This window comes from Gopherus flavomarginatus, chromosome 6, assembly GCF_025201925.1.
Source record: "Gopherus flavomarginatus isolate rGopFla2 chromosome 6, rGopFla2.mat.asm, whole genome shotgun sequence".
Taxonomy (NCBI): domain Eukaryota; kingdom Metazoa; phylum Chordata; order Testudines; family Testudinidae; genus Gopherus; species Gopherus flavomarginatus.
This window is the reverse complement of record NC_066622.1, coordinates 67,522,368-67,546,299: the sequence shown is the minus strand read 5'-3', so window position 1 is coordinate 67,546,299 and position 23,932 is coordinate 67,522,368. Positions and strand designations below refer to the sequence as shown.

The 23,932-nt window shown below is 55.6% G+C and overlaps 1 protein-coding gene across 2 annotated transcripts in view; it reads right to left on the bottom strand.

Moving 5' to 3' along the window:
• PSD (pleckstrin and Sec7 domain containing) overlaps positions 1-23,932 on the bottom strand; it is a 117,333-nt gene that overhangs the window by 5,104 nt on the left and 88,297 nt on the right. For both annotated transcript variants that reach the window (XM_050960138.1, XM_050960137.1), the window contains 5 exons: positions 23,820-23,878; positions 23,188-23,277; positions 4,375-4,418; positions 1,845-2,023; positions 343-413 (listed from right to left, as the gene is read on the bottom strand). In XM_050960138.1, the coding sequence (XP_050816095.1) occupies positions 343-413; positions 1,845-2,023; positions 4,375-4,418; positions 23,188-23,277; positions 23,820-23,878 (443 nt within the window). The remainder of the gene's footprint in view (positions 1-342; positions 414-1,844; positions 2,024-4,374; positions 4,419-23,187; positions 23,278-23,819; positions 23,879-23,932) is intronic.

Below are 23,932 nucleotides of genomic sequence, written 5' to 3'. Positions count from 1 at the left end.
GGCGGCGGGGGGGGGGTCCTTCCGCGCTCTGGGTCTTTTGGCGGCAATTCTGCGGCGGGTCCTTCACTCGCTCCAGGACCCGCCGCCAAAGTGCCCCGAAGACTGGGAGCCGTGGAAGGACCCCCCCCCCCCGCCGCAGAATTGCCGCCAACAACCGGGAGCACGGAAGGACCTCTGCCTAGAGTGCCAAAAACCCTGGCGCCGCTCCTGGAACCACAACCCACCAGGGTAGTGGGGGCGGGGGCAGAAGTCCAGACTGGCCCCCTGGGATTCAGCTGCCTGGCCTGAGTTCAAGCCCTGCCCTGGGGTCACCAGGTGGGCAGCGATCTCGCTACACCGTACCTTCTGCAGATAGAGGATCATTCCCTTCAGAATGGCGTGGAAGGTCTTCCAGCCTCTCTTTCCTCTGGGGGCTGGCAAGGGAGAGAGAAGCAGAGTCAGTGGAAAGTCAATGCCAAGCGCGATGTGATACAGCGTGCTCTGCCAGCGTGAACGTCAGCCCACCCAGGGGACGAGCAGCTCTCCAGCGGAACTCACTCCCCAGCAGCATACCTGAGCTGTGCCCTCTGTGAGGGTCAGCAGCTGGCACTGCTGTGGGGGGAGGGTCTTGTGGGCTGCCCCCCTGGGGCCAGAGGCTGCTGCCAGGCAGCCAGGGCATGGTTCAGTGCGCTCCTTGCTGTGTTTAACCACAGTGCTAGCCGCTCAGAGGAAGCAGAGGCAGGCAGCATTTCCTGCCAGGCACTGCTACGCCCAGCAGCAGATGCAGAAAATCCGGCCAGGTTCTAATCAGATCAAGGAGGCATCAACAGGCCTTGGATTAGGGAGGATTGGGCAGTGGAAAGGTAGCATGTTCTGCGGCTCCCAGCCAACTGGATCTCTCTGGATAGCTCTGTCACTGCAGAACTGGGTGGCTCCCTTTGCTGCCCCCGCCCTGTCCCTGAGCTAGATTTAATCATCATTGCAACAAGAGAGCAGCCCCCATCCAGTGTGAACCCAGAGCGGGGGCTCTGGCTGCTTCCTCCCCCACCCCCCAGGGGTCCAGGCCTGATTAGCACCTTGGAAAGAGGCACAGCAAAGTCCTGTTAAAAGGGGGGCGAGCTGAGCTATTCACTAATATCCCCAGCTCTCTTCCCTACCCCCGCCTCCTTCCGCACACAGCTAAGGCAGGGTGGGGGAAGGGTCTCTCCTGCAACCGGCCCTGCACCTAGCTGCCTTTCCCCCCACCGCCAGGGTGGCGATGACACTAGTATAGAGCACACTAATGCTATCTCCCAATGGAAGAGAGCCATGCAGCCCCAGCGCCCCCACAGGTCAGGCCCTCTGGTCTGCTCCTCCCAGCACAGGTACCACAGCTGCTCCTGTTACCTCCGCTGCTGCTTTAATCTCTGTGGGGGTTCCTGCTGCGGGTGGCTGGGGTGGGCTCAGCAGAGATGCTGGAAGTGCAGGGACAAAAATGAATATCAAATGGAGTCCTTACTCGCTAAAAGGCCCCTGTCCCCCGGGAGCACGGCACGTGGGCGTGTGCAGGAGCTGCAGACAACAGTGTGGCAGGAAGCAGCGATTTGGAGGACCTGGCTTGTGTATTTGAACGTTCAGCTGTAATTTTACATGACCGCAGCTTTTTAAATGGACTCACTAAACAGTGGGAGGGGACTGAAGAGGGGTCGGGGCATGAGCTGGTTCTGAGACAGGCATTGTCCCAACCGACACCCCCTCGCCATGAGGATGCAGAGTGGCACCGCATCACTGGTCCCGCTGTAACCCTAGTGACTGCAAGGGAGCGGCTCCCCACTGAGAACTGGCTCTGCCCTTAGCATACCCCAGCCCCGCCTCCAGACACCTACTCTTCTTGCAGTCGGAGTCCGCATGGCTCTTGCGCACCAGCAGGCCGTACTTGTAGGTGGCGATGCTGGGGTCCTGCGAGAAGTCCAGGAAGGGGTTACTGCAGCTGCTGATGCGCTTGATGGATTTGGGGTTGGGGTCGGCCAGCTCAGAGAGTGACTTCCTCAGCTCCTCCTCATCGCTGTGGGCACAGACGCTGCGGAGGTTAGTGGCACCAGGGCTGGCCAACACGCCACCCAGCACTCTAGCTAGGCCATACCAAATGGGGTGGGAGGGGGAGGCCATTCAAATCACCTCTGGAGAGACACCAACAGCCCCCTCCATGCCCCAGGCCCCTTCACTGCTCTGCCAGTCTGGTGGCTCTCGCACCAAGTCTCTCCCAGGTTGGGGGCTCGGTTAGGCCAGTCTCGAGCTGGGCATGGGAGCCTGCCGGCTCCTTGGCAGCCAGTGCTCAACTTTGGCTAAAGCAGGAGAACTTGCTGGCAACAGGGCCAGGCTGGGGCCTGCTGCGCAGGGAAGGGCCAGTGCCCTAGCACTGCAGAGGCCATCTTGGCTCATGTCCACCTCTGATGGGCACAGAGCCCTGGAGAGAAACTTCAGCCTTGGCTCTGACACCTTCGGGGGAGCAGGGGGCAACACAGAGCCCTGGCCCACTGTGGGCTTGGTTGAGGAGGCACTGGGTCCCCAGACGGATAAGCGCCCAGTTAGGAACCTAGCCACAGGCCTGGGGAGGGGCTGCGGGACATCATGAGCCAGCCCAGCAGATCCCTTCAGCCCCGTGGGCTGGGGCGCGGGGGGAGAGGGGCAGGAAGGGGAGTGCATGTGTGGGCGGGAGGTGGGCACATGGAAGGCAGCCGACAGCCAGCTGGCGAGGGAGGTGGGCCCCTGTTCACATGCTCGCAGCCTGTGAATCATGCTCCCTGCTGGGCTCTGGACTCCTTGGTGTCGCTCTTCCAGTGCAAAGATGTGGGAGACCCGCTCTGCCACCTCCCCTCTTCCTCACAAACACAGCACTGCTAATTAAACCCCTCAGCAGCTGCTGGCCGTCTCCATGACAGCTGCGTCGGCTCAGAACTGGGATTACGTGAGCTCCCAGCGACACGGCTGCTGCCGGTTATGGGGATGGGCAGCTGTGGGCGAGGGGCATGGCCCCTCCATTGAACTGGCTGCATGGGTACTAGGACCCTACCCTGAGCCCCTCCCAGCCCTGGGAAAAAGGGGGCCATCTCCCTGTCACAGCCATCACTCCTTGCCCCTCCCCCAATCCTATAGCCTCAGCCCGCTGCTCCCTGCTCCTCTCTGGTTCTTCTCCACCCTGGCCTCTTCCAGGCACCAGGTAAGGGGCTGGGCCACAGCCAGGGCAGGCCACAGGCAGACTGGCAAGAGGGGATGGCCTTGGGAACTGGCTCTAGCCAGCCCCCCCGGCAAACCACGCCAAGTCCTTGGGACCAGGCCAGTTCTGCAGATGCAAGGGCCCCACTCGGCTGCACAGACTCCACCCCCCCACCCGCCCAGGCTGGCAGCTCTGCAAATCTCGCTCCCTAGTCTACCCCTCAGCTACACTGTGCAGACTTGGTCAGGGCTACTCCCCCATTTAGCCTGGATGAGCCTCTTTCCCCCGTTATGCCCAAGCAGACCCTCAATGGCTCTCATCTTATACAGGCCTTGTCCCTCTTGGCCTGGTCCAACAGTCTGTGCTACTCTCTGCCATGAGCGACCCAGTGTAGATCCGGGCAGGGGAGGGGGAAATCCCACTGCCCCCCCAACTCATGGTCGGCTCACAAGCCGCCTACCCTACCTCCCGGCTACACTGGTGAATAGCGGGGCTATTCCACCACCCTGGTTAAAGCTGTGTGAATCCTGCCTCAGCTACGCCCCCACTGCTACTGCCTACAGAGATCCTACTCCACCCCTCAGGCCTGCTGAGATCCTGCCCAGGTTATTTCCCTCTTTGGGCCTTCCTGGCTCTCCCCAGTCCCTGAGCTAGTCCTCCCAGGTGTTAGCTGAGCCTAGTCTGACTTGCTTTGCTATACAGCTTCCAGCTGGGTGAAAAGCTGGGACCCTTCCTATCCCCCCTTTGGACAGCCCAAATCTAGTCTATGTTCAATTCCCCCCATTGCTTTTTGCTGCCCTATCAGGCCCCTCTGTACATCACTCCTGTTCCTGGGCAGTGAGCTCTCCAGCACACACAGCAGCTGCGCTCTTCCTCACCTAGGTCGGAGCCAGAGCCCCGAGAGCTCACGCAGAATCTTCTGATGGACTTTGCTGGGCTCTGGCCCCTCCTGGAATCAATCTGCCCTCTAGGTCACACCTGCCACACACACCCCTCCCCCAACAGCTGGCCTGGCCCACAGGGAGAGGTGGGGATGGTTTGGAGCCTATGAGCAAAGCTATGAGGAGTGAAACTAGCGGCTGAAGGATTCATCTGATAGGGGCCATGTGTCCGCACTGCCTGGAGCTCTCAGGCCAGAGCCCCCGTAAGCCCCATCTAGCCAGTGAGAGAGGCTGGCCCATGGCTGGGGCGCTACTCACATGGCCCACTGCAACTTCTCATTCTTGATGGAGCTGTACAGAGCCTAGGGAGACAAGAGAACAACGGTCAGCAGGGCCAATGCTTGCCACGCTACCCTGAGTGGGGCTCGTCGCTCCATCCTCACTGGCATCTACAGGGGTGGGGCAGTTGAAGGTAGGTGTGGGTGTGTCCCTGAGGCCAGAAGGGGGACGGGCGAGGATGAGGGAGTTGTGTTGTTTTTTTCACAAGCCAAAGCAGCTGCGTCGCCCTCCCGAATGTGCGGGACAGGGCAGTGCCCGTGACATGCTGGGACCGGCCAATGGGAAGCGGGGAGGTGGAGTGGGAAACTCCCTGCCTGGAACTAGGGGGGGGGTTGTAAGGAGGGATGGGCGGCTCTGAGGCTCAGGCAAGAAGCAGGGCTGTGAATGAGGGAGTGCTGGAGAGGCCCTGGGGACCAGCAAAGGGACAAGTGGGGCCAGGCCAAGTGAGGAGTGGCAGAAATCCCATCCAGCAGGAAGGGTGAGCTGTGGAAGGCTAGGAAAAGGAAGGCAGCTGCCATTGGACAAGCACAGGGTGCAAACAGAACGGGAAAGCTGGGGACAGCCTGCACCCCAGCACCTCTCTCTGGACAGCGGGGAAAACTGTACATTGAACAAACCCAGCACCCGCAAGTTGGGGAGGAGAAAACAGTGGTGAGCCGAGGTTCTGTAATGCCTTCTCTGCACCGCAGGGTGTTCTAATAAAGGGGTTACACACAGGGGCTGGTAAGCAGCATGGGACTGGGAGTAAACAAACTCTCTGGGGAAAATGCAGCTAGTGAAGCCGCCTGAATCCTCCTGAGAAGGGGCCTGGCAAAGAGCTGGGGAGCGGGGGATGGAAACAAGAGGTACAAGCAGCAGGCTCAGAAGCAGGGGGAAGCGACATTGCACTATAGGGTGGATCATGCACACTGGCCACACCTCCTTTTTGTAAGCCACACCCACTGCTTGGCCCCTCACCAGAGTGGGGTGTGCTGCTGCTGCGTCCCTAGTGCTCCGTGAGCAGTGACAGAGTCTCACACACATACACACACGAGTTTCAGGGGAACAGGTACCTTCTCCTTGGCTGCCCCGCCCACGTTACTGCTAGGGTAGCACCTACTGATCAGGCCTGGTGCCATGCCAGATTTTGCCACAGACTCACTGTGTAGCCATGGACAGCTCTCTTCCCCTGCACCGCCCCATCTGTACTACGGTGCACTGACCTACTTGGGAGGGTGGCGGTGAGGCCTAATTAATGTTTTGCGAGCGCTCTGAAGATGAAAACCACTACAGTTGTGCCAAGGCCGACTCCACTGGGCTTTCCCTCCTCCTCATGGCTTGCGTTCTTCTGAAAACTCGTTGGCCCAGATGTTCAAAGTCGGGGCTCACATTCGCATGCACGTCCCTGGCCAGACCTATTCAAGTAGCCGTATGGGACACTGATATCGTGGCAGCACCCCGAGGCCCCAATCAGGACTGCAACCCCTATTGCACTAGCCACTGTACAAGCAGAAAAGATCCAAACCCTGCCCTGCAGGCATTATGGCAAACCCCAGTCCTAAGCCAGGCCTCCCTAAATACTCAGCTTGGGCACTCATATATGCACATGGCCAGCGCAGTGCACACCGCCCGCATGCACCATAGCGAGGGAGGCCCTTTGGGGCAGAGACTGTCTCTCTCTTCTGTGCTTTAACACACGGCACAATGGGGTCCTGGGCTGTGATGGGGGTTCCCGGGTGCCACTGCAATGCAAATTATGACTCATGACAGTTGGGGCAACAAAGGCTCCTCCTGGCCTTGCAGGTCCTGTACCTTTTCTAGTACCCCTACCCACAGATTTTGGGCTGTGCAGTAATGCCTACTTGGGCTGTGACAGCCTCCCAGCTCCTGCCCTGAGCCTAGTGGGGCCTCAGCAGGACTTCAAGAGCTCACCAAGTTGTGGCAGGCCTGGGGGGAGGGATGACTCACCCCCACTCCCTGAGTGAGCTGTGAATCAATGCCCCTGAATGGTGTTGCGGAAGGCACCGTGATGCTGTTGTTCAGATATGCGTATTAAAGATCTGAGTGCATTTTCTGCGCAGTATGGATGTGAATGTTAGGGCCAAATTCCACTCTGGGTAGCTAACATTCTGCCTCCCTAAACTTCACTTCTGGCCCCAACTCTTCGGGAGCATTGCTGATGAAGAATCCATGCTGGTGTCTGCATTTCACTGGGAAAGACACACTTCATATACAGAGAGATTCATTTCTACAGGGCCAAAGCCTCAAGTCCTCCTTCAGTTTTTACTCAGGTTCAAGCCCCCTGATTCAGCCAGCATTTGGACTATGTAAAATCTGAGTATGGACTTCAGGGTTTGGGCTAATGGTTGGGAGCCTTGAGGCTGAACGGCTCTACAGAAAAGTATGTAATTGTCCTTCCAGCCCATCTTCACACAGCCTGAACAGCAGACACCATTCAGCCAGTCATTTATAATGTGGAAGGAGAACAGACAGAGTTGCACTACCATGGGAAGGTACCTGGAATACTTGTCTGGGGCTCTGTCCCCATTGGCATCCTTGCGGGGCCAGGCCAAAGCCGGCCCTGCCCAAGCAAGGTGCACTGAGCTCACAGAAGTTCATCTAGGAAGGCCCAGGCTTGAAGGCCGTTATTTACTGACCAATGGCTTTGCTGGTGAAATCAATGCAGGTTTGATTTTTTTGGAGGAGGTCAGAAGCCACCCCCATTGCACCTCTGAGAGAAGCTCTATGTAGATGGAGAATTGAACCCAGCCTTGGTAGGAAAGACATTCCCCAAGACTAGGATCATGTTCATATGGACCTGGGCCCAACCACCCTCAGTGCTCTAGAAAAGTTCAGATCTGGTCACACCCTTTTCAGCTGTGGCTCATGGCTATTATCATGTGATTGAGAAGCTGAGGTACACTAAGCAGCCGTCTGCTGGAATTTCAGCAGCAAGACAACTGAAGGAGTGCAAGGTACAGTGCCAGACTGAAGAAGGAGAATCCAGTCACAGAGGGGCAGGGAGAAGCAGACCTAGCTATCGAAGGAAAGGAGCAGATGGCAATGAATCTGCCATAGGTAAGGAGGGGAAAGGCACCTCGTCCAGTGCTGCAGTATTGAGTTGAGAGATGCTAAAAACTCTGGAGAGAAACAACAAAGAGATTTGGAAAAAGCACAAAAAGGAGACTAGGAGTACAGCAGGTGCCTGCAAAGTTCCATACAAGGTGTAGGGAAATGTAACATGGGCAAGAAAGGTGCACTGAGAGGGAGTGGAATGCGAACTCAGGTAGTTGATGGCAGAGCAATGCCGAGAGATCAAGTGATGGAGGAAGTGAGATACATATCAACTAACCAGGAAGCATTCTGGGTAAATTCATCCAGCTGGAGATTTGAAAAGTCTTGGAGATGACTGGGGATGCTCTGACCACAGCCCTCTAAAGGGCTGATGAGAGGACTTCTGCTCCAGAAGAGGCAGCAGAGCAACAGCTGTGCCCTGAAAACTCAGAACAAGATGGACATGTGCACAGCTCTGGAGAACAGCCCAGCAGAGCTGAATCGTGCAACAGTTGGGGCTCCAGGATAGTCTGTGAACACTTCAAAGGACTAACAGCTTTGTGGATTCAGAAGGAACGGCTGTTACATGCACTGCATGCATCACAAGGAGCTGCTGAGCCAGAGTAAGTGCATGATAGGGGAGGCGTGGCAGCCTGGTGAGCTTGGCTGGGGAAGACCAGGAGCTCTGCAAGTAGAGAGGATGGAAAGGCATACAGCATCGCCGTCCCATGCAATTAGGGAACATTAACAAACAGGAGTGCTTGGGACACCAGGACAGGAATAGAAGTTTTTCACTTCCACTGAAATCCTGCCATTACTAGAATAAAAGCTGCCCCCAGCTGACAGCTGCCTGGTGTCCAGTAGGAAATGAATCTGGGGGGGGTCTCAGTCCAAGCCCAAAGATTTGTGGTGGACCACAACTGGTGTCCTGGTTTCCCTGCTCTCCCAGTGTGTCCTGCTGCCTGTCTGTACATTCTTTCAAGCAAGGATTTGGGCAGGGCTGAGCCCATTGCTGGGGCTTCAAGAATCACTCCTAACTCCCTTTGTTGGCTGCCTCAGCAGAGGACAGGAGACTGAACTCCCAGCCCATGTCTGGGGGGGAGAGGGGGACAGTCCCTTCAGGGAAGAGATAGCAGGGGTGAAACTTGCCTTGTGGCTATCCAGGCTGTACCTGTTCTGGGGATAGACTGAGGGCTCCAGTCCAGCTCTAAACTCCTCCACAAAAGGAAGTTTTTGGTGGTGCTGACCCTTTAACTGGTTGAGGCTTCAAGGTTCTTGCCTTCTGGCAGGTGCTATTAATCAGAGTCGAGGCTGAATTCTGCTTTGCTTTGTGCCCTGGATGGAAGGGGAGTGTGTGATGAGAGGGAGAGAGGACATGCTGCTGTGCGTATAAACAGGGCACTGCTGGTTATTGGCTCACATTTGTCTTCGCCCTGCCCCTGCAGTGAGGGATAAATCCATGCCCTGTGCCTATAGGGAGTTGTGGCATCGGTATAGGGTATGAGCTCACTGTAGCAGCAGGCAGAGGGGGAATATGGGCTGGGAGGGGGACAGCTCTTACCCTGACACTGATACACATGCAGGGAGAGAATCTGGCTGTCCTGCCCCCTGGTTTCTTCCTATTGCTATCACTGGCCCACAACTGTGGGAAGCTTTTCTGCTGCAAGTGCCCTAGGGTAAAGCCATCTGTGCACAGGAACAGAGAGTTTCTGCACAGCTCTCAGCCACAGATCTCAGCGCACTTTACATTTTACACACAGGGAACTGGTCCCATCACAGGGTGCAGGCAGAGAGGGGCACTGAAACCAGGGCTTCAATTCTTCCACCAGACACTTGGCTAGTGCATGAATCAATGCAGCTGAAAGAGAGAATTAACCCCTTTCTGGGCCTAGGAGATTGGTCACACAGATCTCCTACTCGGAGAAGGCTCAAATAGCTTATGGTTTAGTATGATGATGTCTGAGCTCAGGAACATGCCACAGGTTTCTAAGCCTTTTTGAGGCCAGAGCCCTTTTGGACCATCAGCATCCCTAACAGTCAAAGCCATTGCCTATTTTGCAAAGATGTCACAGAGACACAGCACCCTCCCTGCAAAGATTCCTCTTGGTCTCTGTACCCAGGGGCATCTCACGATGAGAGCTCAACCCTGGGCTTTTCCCATCTCCACCTTCACAAGGACCTGAGCTCAGCCATGGGCTACATTGCAAGGTGTCTCCCTAAGCCACCAAGAGCCCTTTGCATGCTGTCCTTGGCTTTGCTAAGCTGAAGAGAACTGCAGTATTGGTTCAGTGTGAGCCACCCTCTGTCCAGAGATTTGGAGGGTGGAGGGGCCTCTCTCATCTCTACCTGCCATGGCCTGTCAGCTCTCTTCTTGACACCCCTCATTCCACCTTCAGTCCATTCCCTTATTCATGTTCACCGAGAGGCCTTGCACATGCTATACAATACTGCTCTGCTGGTGTGAGAAATCCTGGCTCTCCTCTGGAGCAGCTGGGGAACCACCAACCCTATTCCAAGCTTGTTTCCCTTCTGCTCCCCATGCTACTGGCATCTCAGTGGGGGGAAATACATTCTTCCTCCACCCCATGTGAACATACATGGGTACACACATATGCAGCAGATGTGTGTAAATGTGGCTTGGGACAGCATGCATGGTCCCATCCTGCCACACTTCATCCCCCTCCCCTCCGTGCCATGAGGTGTCCATGGCTCCCAACCTGCAGTGGCTGCAATGCTAGCTGTCATACTAGCATCAGCTTTTGAAGAGGGCTAGGAATTGCATCACCATCCCAATGCTCCCAGGACCCTTCCCCTTCTAGTGCCTTGATCCTGCAGGCTGCAACATCAGCAGCGTGTAGGAGGCAAAGAGCGGAGGATTTCTGTGCCAGGTGGCCCTAGTGCGTGGTTACATCTCAGTGTGTCACAACGTGACGCGGATGCAGCCTGCCCCAATGCTGTGTTGTGCTATGACGGGATGTGTCATTGCTAGGCCATGCTCATGGTGGGATCTCCCCCTCTTCTTCCCCTCCCTGGGCCCAGCTTGGCACTATTATGGTGGCTGATGCTTTGTAGGAAGACTTCTCCCCCTGCTGCTGTCTTTGGCAAGGGGCAGTGCCTCTTTGCTCCTCCTCACCCAGCATCCCCTTCTACCAGAGTCCAGGACTAAACTCAAAGGAGCACATCCCCTAAGCAGGTGTAAATTGGGCTAGCTCCACTGAAATCAATGCTGATTTACATCAGGCAAGCACCTGGCCCCAAATCTCCCTCTCTGCCCCTAGCGGGCTAAGGAAACCTACCCACCTTTCCAGACCAAATTTCAGGTTGCACAGGAACCTGAACCCGCCCTCCACCCCAGTTCTGTTGAGCCCATGGTGGGCTCTCTCCCCATTCTTCCTGCCACATAGGGGTTCTGAATGGCGTGATGCACCTGGGTCTAAGACTAAGACTGGAGGAACAGTCCTGCGTACCCTGGCCCTGATCTGGCTTGCAGGGTGTTTTAAAGAGAAGATGGTTGTCAAGCCAGTGTGAGGCTGCACACAGTGGTGCAATGTCACACTGTCGTTACATAGAGCCACGAGACTGGCACTGCCAGGAGGCCAGGCCTGGATCTCAAACCCCCGTCTCTGCACAACGTGAGCGAGCAGGTTTTGAAGTGCACCCCGTGCCTTTCTGTTTCCAACTGCAGCCACTGGGGAGACCCCCCAGCCTGCGCGGGAAGGGAGTTGAAAAGAAAGGCGAGTCCCAAGAGGCCCGACTCACATTTAAGGAAGACTGGGGCTTTCATCTGATGGTGGCACAGAACTGCCCTTAGGTTAGATCGGCTCCAGCGCTGCAGGCTGGGCTCTGCTGTCAAGTTTGGGGATCATTAAAACCCTGTTGTGTCCCTCTTGCACCAGGCAAGGGTGGGTGCGCTCTTGGCTTCTCGCTGCCCGCCCTGCGCACACCCCGCTGTGTAGCCGGCTGGGGCTGAGCGCAGGGGGCTGTCCGGGTGCGCAGGGTGCGAGCGCACGACGATGGGTGTGTGGCTGTGATGGAGGGGCGCACCTTTCTCCCGGGGGAGGGGAGACACAGACAAGTCTGAGCTGCCGTTTCCAGGGGGTTCAAGCTTTCTCTGCCCCCGGGTGGGGAGCGGGCCCCCGCCGCCAACCCCCGCCCGACGGCGGCCCCCACCCCAGCCCGAACTCTCTCCCGGGAGCCGGCGGCGGCCCGTGCCCCCAGCCCTTACCGGTTTCTTCTTCCTGCGGCTCTGCAGGCGGCTGACCACCAGGTCGGTGTAGAGCACGGGCTTGAGCGTGCGGGAGCGCTGGGGCCAGCCGTAGCAGAAGGTCTCCATGCCCCGGTAATTCCGGCCGTAGCGCACGGAGCACATGGAGCGGGACCGCATGCGCCCGGCGCTGCTGTTGATGCTGTTCACGCCGATCATCTTGCCGGCCGCAATGGCCCCCGGGCAGCCGGCCGGCGCGGGGCTGGGCTCGCCAGCAGCCTGTTGAAGCGGCCCTGGCTGCGCGCCGCCAAGGAGCGCGCTCCGTGCCGCAGCCGCAGGCCGTGCGCGCAATGGCGAGGGCGCTCGGCTGGCAGGGGAGCGCAATTCTCTCGCAGCAGCAAGCCAATGGCTCCCCGACCAGGCGCTGGGGCTGGGGGGAGCCGGCACGCTCAGGGACGCAGGGAGCTAACGACGGAGGGGTCCCGGCAGCGGGGAAAGGGGAGCGCAGCCAGCCGATGGTGGGGAGAGGAGACGGGCAATGGGGGAGCGGCAGAGGAATGAGAAGGGAGGGGGCAGATACGGGGAGCGGGGGGAGAGGGAGGAGGCTGGACGAGAGGGAGTGATGGGGGAATGGGGGAGAGGAAGGAATGGGACTGAGGGAGAGGAAGGTGGAAGAGATGGAGCGGTCAGGAAGAGCACGGGGGAGGTGGGGTGTGAACAAAGGAGACGATGGGGCTGGAGAGGAGGAGGGGAGGGAAAAGCTGGAGCGAGTGGACACTTCCTGTTAGGCTACAAGGCTAGGCCCCCCTGGTGAAGCCAGATGGCACAAGTTAGGGAGGTGCCACGCACCAGAAGTGGCTGCACACCAGGGGTGGGAGGGGTGCCCCCAAGCTGGAAAGTGCCATATCCTTTCGGATGAACAGCTTCAGTGCGGTGCGGCTGGTGTCCAAGTCCTGGCCCGAAACCTTGTGATTGCAGGGGTTTGTGGAGGCCTGGAATTTTCAGAAAGTCTTATATGTGGAGTAATGTCTCCTCTTTCTGGGTGTCTCTCTCCAGGGAGGGCGTTCAGCAAGCCTGGCACTCACCCCCCATGATCAGAGCCAGCGAGGATTGTCATCATGCTGTCCAAGCTTTACGGTGCCACTTCACAGAGAAGATGCCATCTGAGGCAGGGTGATTATCCATGACACTGACACGCTTCGCTCTTAAAGGTCAGGCCTTAAGACACGTGGGCAGGCCCTTGTGTACCCAAGGGCTTGGACATGATGCATTGGTGGCTGGCGATGAGCTTGAGCTAGCAGCAGCCAGGCACTTCAGGCTGCCCCCGCCTCGGCTGCTCGGTTCAGCTGGCCCTGCTGCTCTTCTCACACTGCTGCTCCACACAGAGATTAGCCAGCGTTTGCCGCCAAAGATGGTGCCTGGCACACTGACCATGGCAGGGGCCACTGTGGGTCCAATCGTAAGTACTTACACTAGGATTTTCAAAGGGAGTGTGCCACTCGACTCCCATGGAATTTCAACGGGAGTTAAGCTGTTAACTCCCCCACGTGCCTTTGAAAATCCCTCCTTAACTTCTGTGGGGAAGGGGGGTTGGCCACACCGGCCTGAAACAGGCAATGGCAAAGCCTATGAAGTGTGTCCCTTCTCACCCAGAGGGAGGGATGGGGTCAGGAGGAGATGTGGAGACCCAGGTTGGCAGATGTAACCAGGGATTTTTGCCAGGCTCAACTTGAGATGCCTTAAAAGGGCATCTGCTGAGCACTTGCCTTCTGAAAACTGGGCACTAGTCATTTGGATGTCCCTGCCAGAGCCCTTATGCAATACTGTACAGGGCATGTCTAGCCATACTTTTTGTACAGCACCAGTTACTGCGATATCTAGACACTAAAATATATTGACCAAAAAAGGGCATAACATTCCAACTCAGTGCAAGCACCACGCCTTCTTTCCCAGGGTTCAGTCACTTGCCTTGACCTTTATATTATACAGATACATGGTGTCAACTCCTGTCATCGCTGTGATCAGTACTGGCCTTTGCTCACAAGGGCCGCAGGTGAAAACATTCTCATCACATCTAGAAGGACGGTCTATCATTTAGCCAGCACCGACCACAGTCCTGGGTCTCATTTCTGCACCTCCGAGGAGGATAATCACAGTCCCACCATGGAGCTCACAGCTTCTGCTCGTAGCCTGCACTGCTAAACAAGCTTACTCAGCAACAACCAGCCTCTTTAAGTTCTCTTCTCTCTACCTGCATACCATGCTACCATTGGCGTTGATCTCACAAGCCCGGCAGGGTCAGGACAAGCCTAGGGGTAACGAAGGCTGCTCCCTGAAGGTGGGTGGTGATTTAGTGTGTGTGTGTGGGGGGAGTGTCCTTGTGAGTCAGCACTAAATCACTGCTTCAGCTACACTACTGCTGGCTGGCTTCCAGGTGAGGCGTAAGACTGAAGCCCTTGTCACTGAGTGCTAGGTCCTCAAAAGTATTTGGGTGCCTAACTCCCATGGCACTAGCCTCTATTTCTTGGCCAACTACATATTTGAGCAAACAAGTTCTGGCTCCTTCAATCCCCCCTGCAGTTTTAATTGGCTAAGGTACTCTGCTTCACTTCCTGCTCTAAACTGTTGTTGTGGTTAAACAGCTGCCACATTCCACCCCAGAGGGGCTGCAATTCAGTGGTGGGTGACGTGATTCATTTTAAATATATCAGAGGGGTAGCCGTGTTAGTCTGGATCTGTAAAAGCAGCAAAGAATCCTGTGGCACCTTATAGACTAACAGATGTTTTGGAGCATGAGCTTTCGTGACATGCATCTGAGGAAGTGGGTATTCACCCATGAAAGCTCATGCTCCAAAACGTCTGTTAGTCTATAAGGTGCCACAGGATTCTTTGCTGATTTTAAATATAGAGAGAAATACAGCAAGCAGGAGAGTGTCTCATTTGAGTGTTTGCGGATGCAGCTCTTTGGCAGAACCCCTACACACAGGCACAATATCAGGAGCTAGAGCTTGTCATGTCTCTGTTCTGCTCTCAGCGGCTTGTATAGGGGGTGTATGACAGGCTTCTGGGCCTCTCTGGATCCACTGTGAGAACTGACTTAACCAGACTGGAGGGATCAAGGAAATGGCTCTGATCGCCCATTAGGATGCCTGTAATGCTGAAGGGATTATACAGGCTCTTGGGGATTCTATGCTGGAGAGCTTCAGGTTGGAGCTGACAGCCAGGGCAGGGCAGGGAATCCAAAATACATGAGCCCAGTCCGACAGGGCCCAAGCAGCACCCCCTAGCCCATTGGAGACCTTAGGAACAGTGAACAAAACACTTCAAATGGCTGCACCAGCTGTGTCCCTCGATTAGCGAAAGGCTTCTGCCATGTTTCTGCACAGTAGCTAGTGCTCCCATAGCCGAGGGTCACTTACATGTTACCATGATCACACCCTGGGAGGTGGAGATTTTCAGCTGCATGTTGCAGATGAGGAAACAAGCACAGAGGGTCTAAAGGCCATATTTCACCATCGGTGTCATGCAGGCAAGTGCCATTGATTTCAGTGTGCGCTGAGCGCACGTAGCCAAGGTGACTGGGCTCAGGCCTGCGTCCAGCTGCCTGCACTCAAAGGGAGCAGGGAATCTGCCCAGCATAGGGGGCCACATCTGGGATAGGAGCATAGCCAGAGCATTTCTGCACTTCATCAATCCCCAGCAGGCAGATGGCCCCATGGGGCCACAGCCAGCTGGGCACACTTCAGAGCAGCTGCCAGCCTCCTATCTAGCTACAAAGAACTCCCCATCTCAATTGTACAGAAGAGGTACTTGGCACAATTGACCACACGACCACCTTTCCTCCCACGGTAAGGAAAACTAACACCCAAGAGGCATGGGGAACATTGGTGGGCTGGCGGAACCACTGGCGAAGGATAGGAAATAGATGTAATGAAGAGCAGCTGCTTCTTGTGCAGAGATGCTAAGAGCTGTTCTCCGGGGAGTCTGTATGAAGGTGGATGTTATGTAATCCATGTCAGCGAGGAGGGGGCCAGCAAGAAGGGGGAATTTCCCACCGAGACATGTTTGGCATACTGAACACCAGAGAAGACTGCAGGAGACTGGGGGAACCGGACAGCACCTGACTGCAGATGTCATTGAGCACATGGCAAAAGTAAGCATTGTCCACTGACGGGCTTTGGTCACATGGATCCTCTGCGGGCTGCGGGAGAGAGGATGCTAGTGGAATTAGTGAGAGGGAGGGCAAAGAGTTTTGTGGTTAAGCTCAGCTCTGGGAATCAGGGTTTTCTTCCCACCTCCTCAAACACTTTCTATGCAACCTTGGGCACTTTATCTCCCTATGCCTCTGTTCCTGAGTTGTACAATGATGCTCCTTGCCTCCCCTACATGGGATGCAAGTGGCTCATGAGACTTCATTAATGTTTTTAAGGTGCTCTGAGTGCGGATGGCAGGAACTATGGCCATGCAAAGGGTCATTCATACAATTACCAAACAACGCTGCGACTCACTTTGGAGTGCTGGGATGTGGTTTGCCTCACTCACACCACAGGCAAAGGCTTCGGGAAGGGGAAACTAAAGGCTGAGCAAGCAGATCAGTAACTTGAGGAGCAAATCCATCTGACTGTTTTGTTCAAGGACTAATGGCCACTGGAGACTCAGGGACTTCAGGGCTCAAGTCAATCACCAGGGCACCCAAACATTTCAAAACATGGAAATGCAGAGTTAAGCTCACTGAGGTTGAGGCCAGACAGCCTCACCAGATCAAGTAATCTGACATCCTGTACATCACAGGCCACCACCACCACCATCACCAGACCAAACACACAACCAGATTTAGACCAATTCTAGCAATTCCATCATTCCGGCTTTGTTTCTTTTGTAGTTACTGTGTAAGCTGTGTTGGTTTGGGCTCAAGAACTCTTTCCTAAGGAGTCTCAAGTCTATGGCTTACATTTTGAGAAAGTGGGGTATTACAAATTGGCACCACAGCGTATTGGCTTATCATGGGTTTCAGGTCTCCATTGTGGCTAGGCTGGCTGTGGTCAATGCTCCTCATATCAGTGAATGGCCCACAGCAACAAAAGGCCCAGTCCCGTGAGGACAAGGAGAGGGGACTGAAGGCTTACTGATTGCCTAAGAAGGAATTGGTTAAGTAGGAGGTGTTTTGTGGGGGAGGGCAGGGGTAGTTTATCAGTAAAGGAGGCTGGAGATGGCACACCCATAGACTGCTATGGATGAGAGTAAAGCATTTGAGTTTATGTGGTTATATACTTGTGTCCTCTTATATGGATAGCACAGTTTGAGTTTATTTTCTCTGGTGATTTGAAAGGGGGCAGAGTTAAGGTGGTTTTGTGTCCCTGAACTGTGACTTTCCATGCTTTCAAATGTTTGGGTTTTTTGTAAGTTTAAACTTGATTTTTCACTTCTTGCCTAACAGGTGGTAACATTCGTGCATGGCTCTCCAACTCTGAAGTTACTGTTATATATTGTCAACCTTCACCTTAACAAACTTTTTGTCTGTGAATTTTCTTAGTTTTTATGAGCGTTTTAAGGTGGGAGTGTGGCACGTGTGGAGCTTGAGGAGGCTGTTCTCCAACTTCTTGCTGAGTTCCCTGCGGTCTGCAAGAAAGAAGCCCCATAGTACAGACGGTAACTGCTGCTTGTCATGCTGATTACAGCTCACTGTTACCATGCGCTTCACCCCATGTGGCGGCTCCACCTGATCTCTCTCCTCTTATACCCAGGACTTGTCTATACAGAGTTCCATTCTGAGCTATGACCTACTGCTCTTTGGTGCAGGCATCATCATGATGTACATGTACATGTGTACAGCACCTAGCTACTGCCCTACAAATAATGAGGAGGTATGCAGAAGACAGGGGATCCCTTCTAAGGGAAGGAGGCAATGGGGAGAATAGGGGCTCCTGGGGTAAGGGAGTGCAGAACTCCCCTCTCTCTGTGGACCTTCAGATGCCCACGCGAAGGGAGACAACACTAGCTACCTTAGGAAGTGGACCAGAGTGCCACCTAATTAAATGCACCAACTTCCTGGTGTTGGATCGGAGGATCTTCTGAGGACCCTCCCCAATGCCCTCTCCCTGCAGACATTAGGGGCACGTCAAGACCCTCTGCCAATGCCTTAGCAAGCTTCAAAAAGCTCCTCAGAGGTCAGCCAGCCCTTCCTTTCCTCTGCAAACCCAGTGTGTTCCTGGTGAGCTATAATTAGACAGGCAGCTGTGCGACAAGGCTAACTAGGCTCCTTGGTCTCCAGACAGCCCTACGCCACTGTGTCAGAGAGCTGATGAGCATACGTAGGCTAGTTGGAAGCTACCAGGCTAACAATGCTCTCAGTGACCCGGGGCACTTGTGAGGGGCCTACTGGGGCATGCAGTGGTGGCAGCCCAACAAGCCCCCACACGCTTGCAGGAGTCTGGAGGGGACTGGTGTCCCAGGGAGCCTCCGCTGGTCTGTGGAGTGGAATGTCCCACTTATGCCCCTTCTCCACTCCTTTCCATCACCCCCTTTGCCCCTCAGCTCTCTGGCACTGGCCAGGATTTCTTCTCTACTGCCCTCAAGCGCTGTGCTCTTCTCTCACCCCACACTTCTGCCCGCCAGCCTCCTACTACCCTCAGGAAGCAAGCACCTCTGCTGGTCCATGGGTTGCGAATGCACCCAGCGGTGGGGAGGTGGGGGCAGCAGTACTGTGAGCTTTTCCTCCTATCCCTGCTAGTTCCTGCCTGAACTCCCATGCACTTCATTTCAAACATCTTCTGCTCCCTGTTCCCAAGCGAGGGGCTGGAGAAAAGTGGCAGAAGCATGGTCTGACTGTAGTGAGCTCTGCTTTTTAATACCTCTTTATTTAAAAGCAGCTTGTCTGGGGCCCTTCATCTGTGGTGGAAACAGTCGCTTTTCATCAGCGACGAACCTCCCCGCTGCTCAATTACACGCAGAGGTCTTAGCTCAGCAGGGGAAAGGGCTAGATCCTCTGGGCCAGATCCTTAACTGCTATAAATCAGCATCCCTTTTTAAAGCCCAGCCATTGTTTCTGCTATTGCCCAGACCCAAATGCTGCATCCCAGCTGTGTTCGCACCACAGCCAGCTAGAGAAAAGCCATCCCTGTTCTTGGTGTGAGGTCTGGTGCCTCAGATCACATTGCAAACCAAGATCCTGGCTCACAAGGGGTTAAAAGCTGTTTGTATCGTGCCTTAACATGGTGGCTTAGCATTTACTATTTCCATGCCTACAGTAATGATCTAGGCTAAGCAGATGCGGGGGTGGGGGGGAAAGGAGGAAGCTGAGGGACCCCAGACTTTGCAACAGTTCCCAGATTGGACATTCACCCCCCCAAGCCATACACACCACCCATCCTGGGCAGGAGTCCAGGGCTTGGAAATCTAGCTGGGAGTAGACCCTCCCTGCTGCCCTCACCCATTAGGCTTTATGGCTTGCTGTCACATCGGCTGTAGCCCTGCGAGATCAGTGCCTCTTTCACCGGCCCTGCATCACAGCTCGCTTGCGTCTCTGAAATCTTGGTGTTTCACATTTGTTTTCCCCTCATACAAATCAGCTGTGTTTTCCAAGGCTGTTCTTTCTGGTCTCTGCTTAGCTAGTTCTGTGTTCATGGGAGGGGCGGCTCACAATCTACTGAGATGCCAAAAGAAGCTTCTCTCTAACATTATACTTTTAAGACAAAATTGGCCTGGTTCTGATCTAACTTGGGCCAGTTTACACCTGTGTAACTTCCTGGACATGAATGGCGTCAAGCCTGATTACCAGTGGGGTAATTGATGGAACTGGCTGAGGCTCTGGTCACAGTACAGAGCAAGCCTGAGTAAACAGCCCTGCCTAGCCCCAGCTAGACACCAAGAGAATGAGGCATTTGGACTGCGAGTGTGGAGATGGGGGACCATGCAGCCCCGAGTGGGGAACAGGATCAGGCAGTCCTGGGGTGACCCATAGTGGAGAGTTCTTGAATGTTGTCCAGCACGATGTTTGCAGAGCATGCCCTATGCCAGCTGCACAGTACCCCAGAGCACACAAGATGTGGGATCAGCAGGCTGGGAGCCAGGCATGTGCAGTTTGGAACCACTGAGCAATCCAGGAAAGGTCAAAAACAGAACTGGGCAGAATCAACAAGATTTCCTCCCCATTATTAACTCTTCACCAATCTATCTACCAGTACTAGCACCCCTGGAACGCTGCAGCATCAGCCTTTCCTGCTTCTCTGGTGCTTTCCAGCTGCCACTCTCAAAGCATTGCACAGGTCACTATAGTAATCTCCATCTTACCAATGGGGAAAGTGAGGCACAGGGACATGGGGGCCGCACCCTGGTTCAATGGCATAGCATCTAGGCCTCCTGCTTCCCAGGCTCATGTGTTAGTCACAAGGTCATCCTGGCTCCTGCTAGCCCTCGGGGGACAGTAAGGCTTTCAGCAGGCTGACGCTGCCCAGCACAGCCGCCAGACAGGAGCACTTCAACAGCATACACGTGGGCTGATGTCTTGGCCCCCACCTGTGCCTGCGTCAGTTACCATGAGACCCATGTACTCAGATCGCTTGCACAGGTGAGGCAGTTAGAGGAAGGCTGAGCTGCATGTCAGGGGCAGCCCCTGTGCCGTAGGGCACGTCGCCCCAAGGACTGGAGCTGTACAGCGTAGGGTGCACACTCATGCTACCGCTGAGCCAATGGGGCTGAGGAGCAGCCGCTCAGAGATGCAGGTGTCTTTTGGCTTGGTTTGGTTCCTTGGCCTCAATCCTAGTTGCAGCATAAGCTTCGGCAGCACCCTAGACACATCCAGGGCTCAGTGAGGAGCTGAGGTCAGTGGAGACAGCCTGCAAGGGGCAGGAACAGTGCGGTGCTGGTGACTCAGGGCCCAGGATGGGAGAGTGAGGGGAGGCTGTTCTTTCCCACACAACAGCTTAGTCACGAGAGCTAAGTGACTCCCTGCGGAGTCGGCGCGAATGCTCCCAGGTGGAGGCGGCCAGCTTCCTTCCACACTGTGAATCAGCCCTGCAAGCCATCTCGAGCTGCTGTCACCATCGCCCTGTCATGGCCTGGTGCAATCACCATCAAATCACTGCCACCTCCCCCTTCCCCACCACCTCCTGCAGCCTGGCATCTCTGCCACCAGCACCACAGCAGGCTGTGCCTGGCAGCTTGCCACCGCTAACTCCGCTGCCCTCCCCGGGCACCTCCCATCTGTTGACGTCAAGGTGCTTCACAGTCGTCCCCAGATTCAGCCTCACAGCACCATGCTCAGTGTCTCTATGTCACATAGCAAGTAAGTGCTGGGAATTCCTGGCTGCCTCACCTCCGCTTTAACCAGTAGACCATCCCGCCTCCTGGTGCTGCTGCGCACAGTGCCAGCAGCACCCCATCGCTGCTCGTCGTGGTCGCGCTCTTTGGGAGGATGGAGGGCCCCAGGGAGCCGAGCTTGGATTTGGATCCACAAAAGGGAGGGCAGTGGAGCTCAGCCAGGCCAGCAGTGAGGGGAAGCCATACCTGTCACACTTCATGGGCTTGGAGAGAGAGTGCACCCCCCCGCCACACCCGCCCATGTTCATGTGGGTCATCAGCTCTTGGGACCCTCACCCCCACACTCCCATTCTGAGATAGCTGGTCACAGCAGCCCTTTACTGAGCCACCTCCAGAACAACCTCAACAGACAGAGACATGCTGGGCCAACACAGCTGGCAGGGCTCTAGATCAGAGGTGGGCAAACTTTTTGGCCTGAGGGCCACATCTGCGTATGGAAATTGTATGGCGAGCCATGAATGCTCACAAAACTGGGGATTGGGGTGCGGAAGTGGATGAGGGCTCCGGCTGGGGGTGCGGGCTTGGGGGTAGGGCCAAAAATGAGTTCAGGGTATGGGAGGGGGTGCCGAGCTGGGGCAGCGGGGGGGTCTGACTGGGGATGTGGGCTTTGGGGTGGGGCTGGAGATGAGGGGTTGAGGGTGCAGAAGCATGCTCTGGGCTGGGACTGAGGGGTTTGGAGGGCATGAGGGAGGATCAGGGCTCGGGCAGGAGACGGGGCACAGGGTGGGGGTCAGGGGGACAGGCTCCGGGCGGTGCTTCCTTCAAGCAGCTCCCCGAAGCAGCGGCATGTCCTCCTCCAGCTCCTACACAGAAGGGCAGCCAGGCGGCTCTTTGTGCTGCCCCATCCGCAGGTGCCACCCCTGCAGCTCCCATTGGCCGTGGTTCCAGGCCAATGGGAGCTGCAGGGGCAGCATGTGGAGTCCCTGGCTGCCCCTAAGCATAGGAGTCAGGGGCTGGACATGCCGCTGCTTCCAGGAGCTGCACAGCACCACGGCACTTGCAGAGCGGGGCTAGCCCCTGACCCCGCTCTCCAGCTGGAGTGCCACAGCAGGGAAAGCCCTGGACCCTGCTCCCTGGTAGGAGCTCGAGGGCCAGATTAAAACGTCTGAAGGGCTGTAGTTTGCCCACCCCTGCTCTAGATGGATGCCTAGCTCCGGGAGCAGAACAGAGAGATACAACACAGAGGGCCTATGCCTCTTCCGCTGACTGCTAGGGATGGTGCATTTGCAGTGCTCTGCCCCGGTGCATGGCCAGGGAGAGGGTTCCACTTGAGCAATGGGCCTCAGTCTATGCTAGCAGCTTGAACCAGTTGCAGCACATGCCGGTCACTGCCTTCGCATTACCCACGCTGGGTGGTGTCAGGGTTGCCCCAAATCTACACTAGTGGTGTCCTAATCTTCTTCAGTTGCAATGCCTTCTGGGCATCTAGCCCACAATTCCTGGCTCAGCTTCCAAAAGCAATGCATTCTGGGGCACTGTGCGGGACCACTGGTTTCCTGGGGACCTTCCAGGACTTTCAGCTTATCTGCATCCTCACAGGCACTAAACCAGTTCAGCGTCAGTCTGAACCAGCTAAGCTTTGCCCAGTTATTCACTCTGCTGAGACACTGTTTGTTTTTCTGACCCCTGGGGCATTGTGTGTGGATATAGAGCATCCCACAAATGTGCAAGAGGCTGTACAGGGGTTAGTTTCTCTAGTGGATGCCAGGCCATGGCACATGGAAAGAAATTTGCTTTGTACCAATTTACAGTCATAGTTCAGGACAAGGAATTGCTCCTCCTAGCAAACACTTGCTCTAGGGAAAGCCTCTGCCCAGGCAATGCTGCCTATGCCAGTGGTTCTCAAACTTTTGTACTGGTGACCTCTTTCACACAGCAAGCCTCTGAGTGTGACCCCCCCCCTTATAAATTAAAAACAATTTTTTACATTTAACACTAGTATAAATGCTGGAGGCAAAGCGGGGTTTGGGGTGGAGGCTGACAGCTTGTGACCCCCCCATGATATAACCCAGTGACCCCCAGAGGGGTCCCGACCTCCAGTTTGAGAACCCCTGGCCTATGCAGTCTGCTCTGGGTGCAAGACTGCTCCCCACTCAGTGACCCAGACAACGCCTGAGTGTGCCAGCCAGGCCCTAGGGGATCCTTTACTAGGAAGTGCATGAGAGCAGTTTTCTAAGAGGGATCCCAGCCTTAACTCCAGCCGGCCTGGCTCAGCTGGGGAGACTGATCTGAGTTACCTTGAGCAGCTCCTTGGGGAAATCACTCCCTCCGTTGAGGCCTTCCAGGTTCCCAATGAAGTCAGAGCAGGACATTCTCTTCCCGATGTTCTGGGGGTGACAGGGGCAGAGAAATGTGGCTGGTTACCTTTGGGGAGTGGGAGCAGCAGCTGGCCAGAGAGACCCCCTGCACCATAGTGGTAGGACAGCCAAGCATTACAGAGCAGTACTGCCTGGATCTCATGGAAGGCCACTTGGAGACGTGGAGAACACAGCCCCCTTTGCTAAGGGTCAAGGAGCTTTAAAAAGCCATTCCTGTCAAAATTCAGAGCCTCAATCTCCTCCCTTGTCTTCCTCACCCCTCCTTCCCACTCCTCTTTTCTCCTCAGCCCCATCTCAGCTTGCTGCTGCTTTGCCAATGCCCTTCTCTCTCCTGCAACCTTTTCTATCCGCTCATCACGCCTTCTCTACTCTTCGTTGCTTCTCCTTCCCATCCCCTTAATGCCTGCACACAGCTAATGGGCTGGCTCCCACATACGCCAGGTGCCTTCTGCTCACATGCAGTCAGACAATGGCCACTTTGCCCCTCCCAGATGAGAAGACACCTAGTGGAGGAGCAGAGCAGGCAGGCGCTGGAGCTCGCAGGTACTCACATGCCCATGGAGGTCTGTGTTTAAGAGCATCAGGGCACAGGTCAGTGTGTGAACTCCGTCTGTAGCACAAGCACAAGAAAGGTGATCAGAGCCCCCCTGAAGCACTCCTCTGC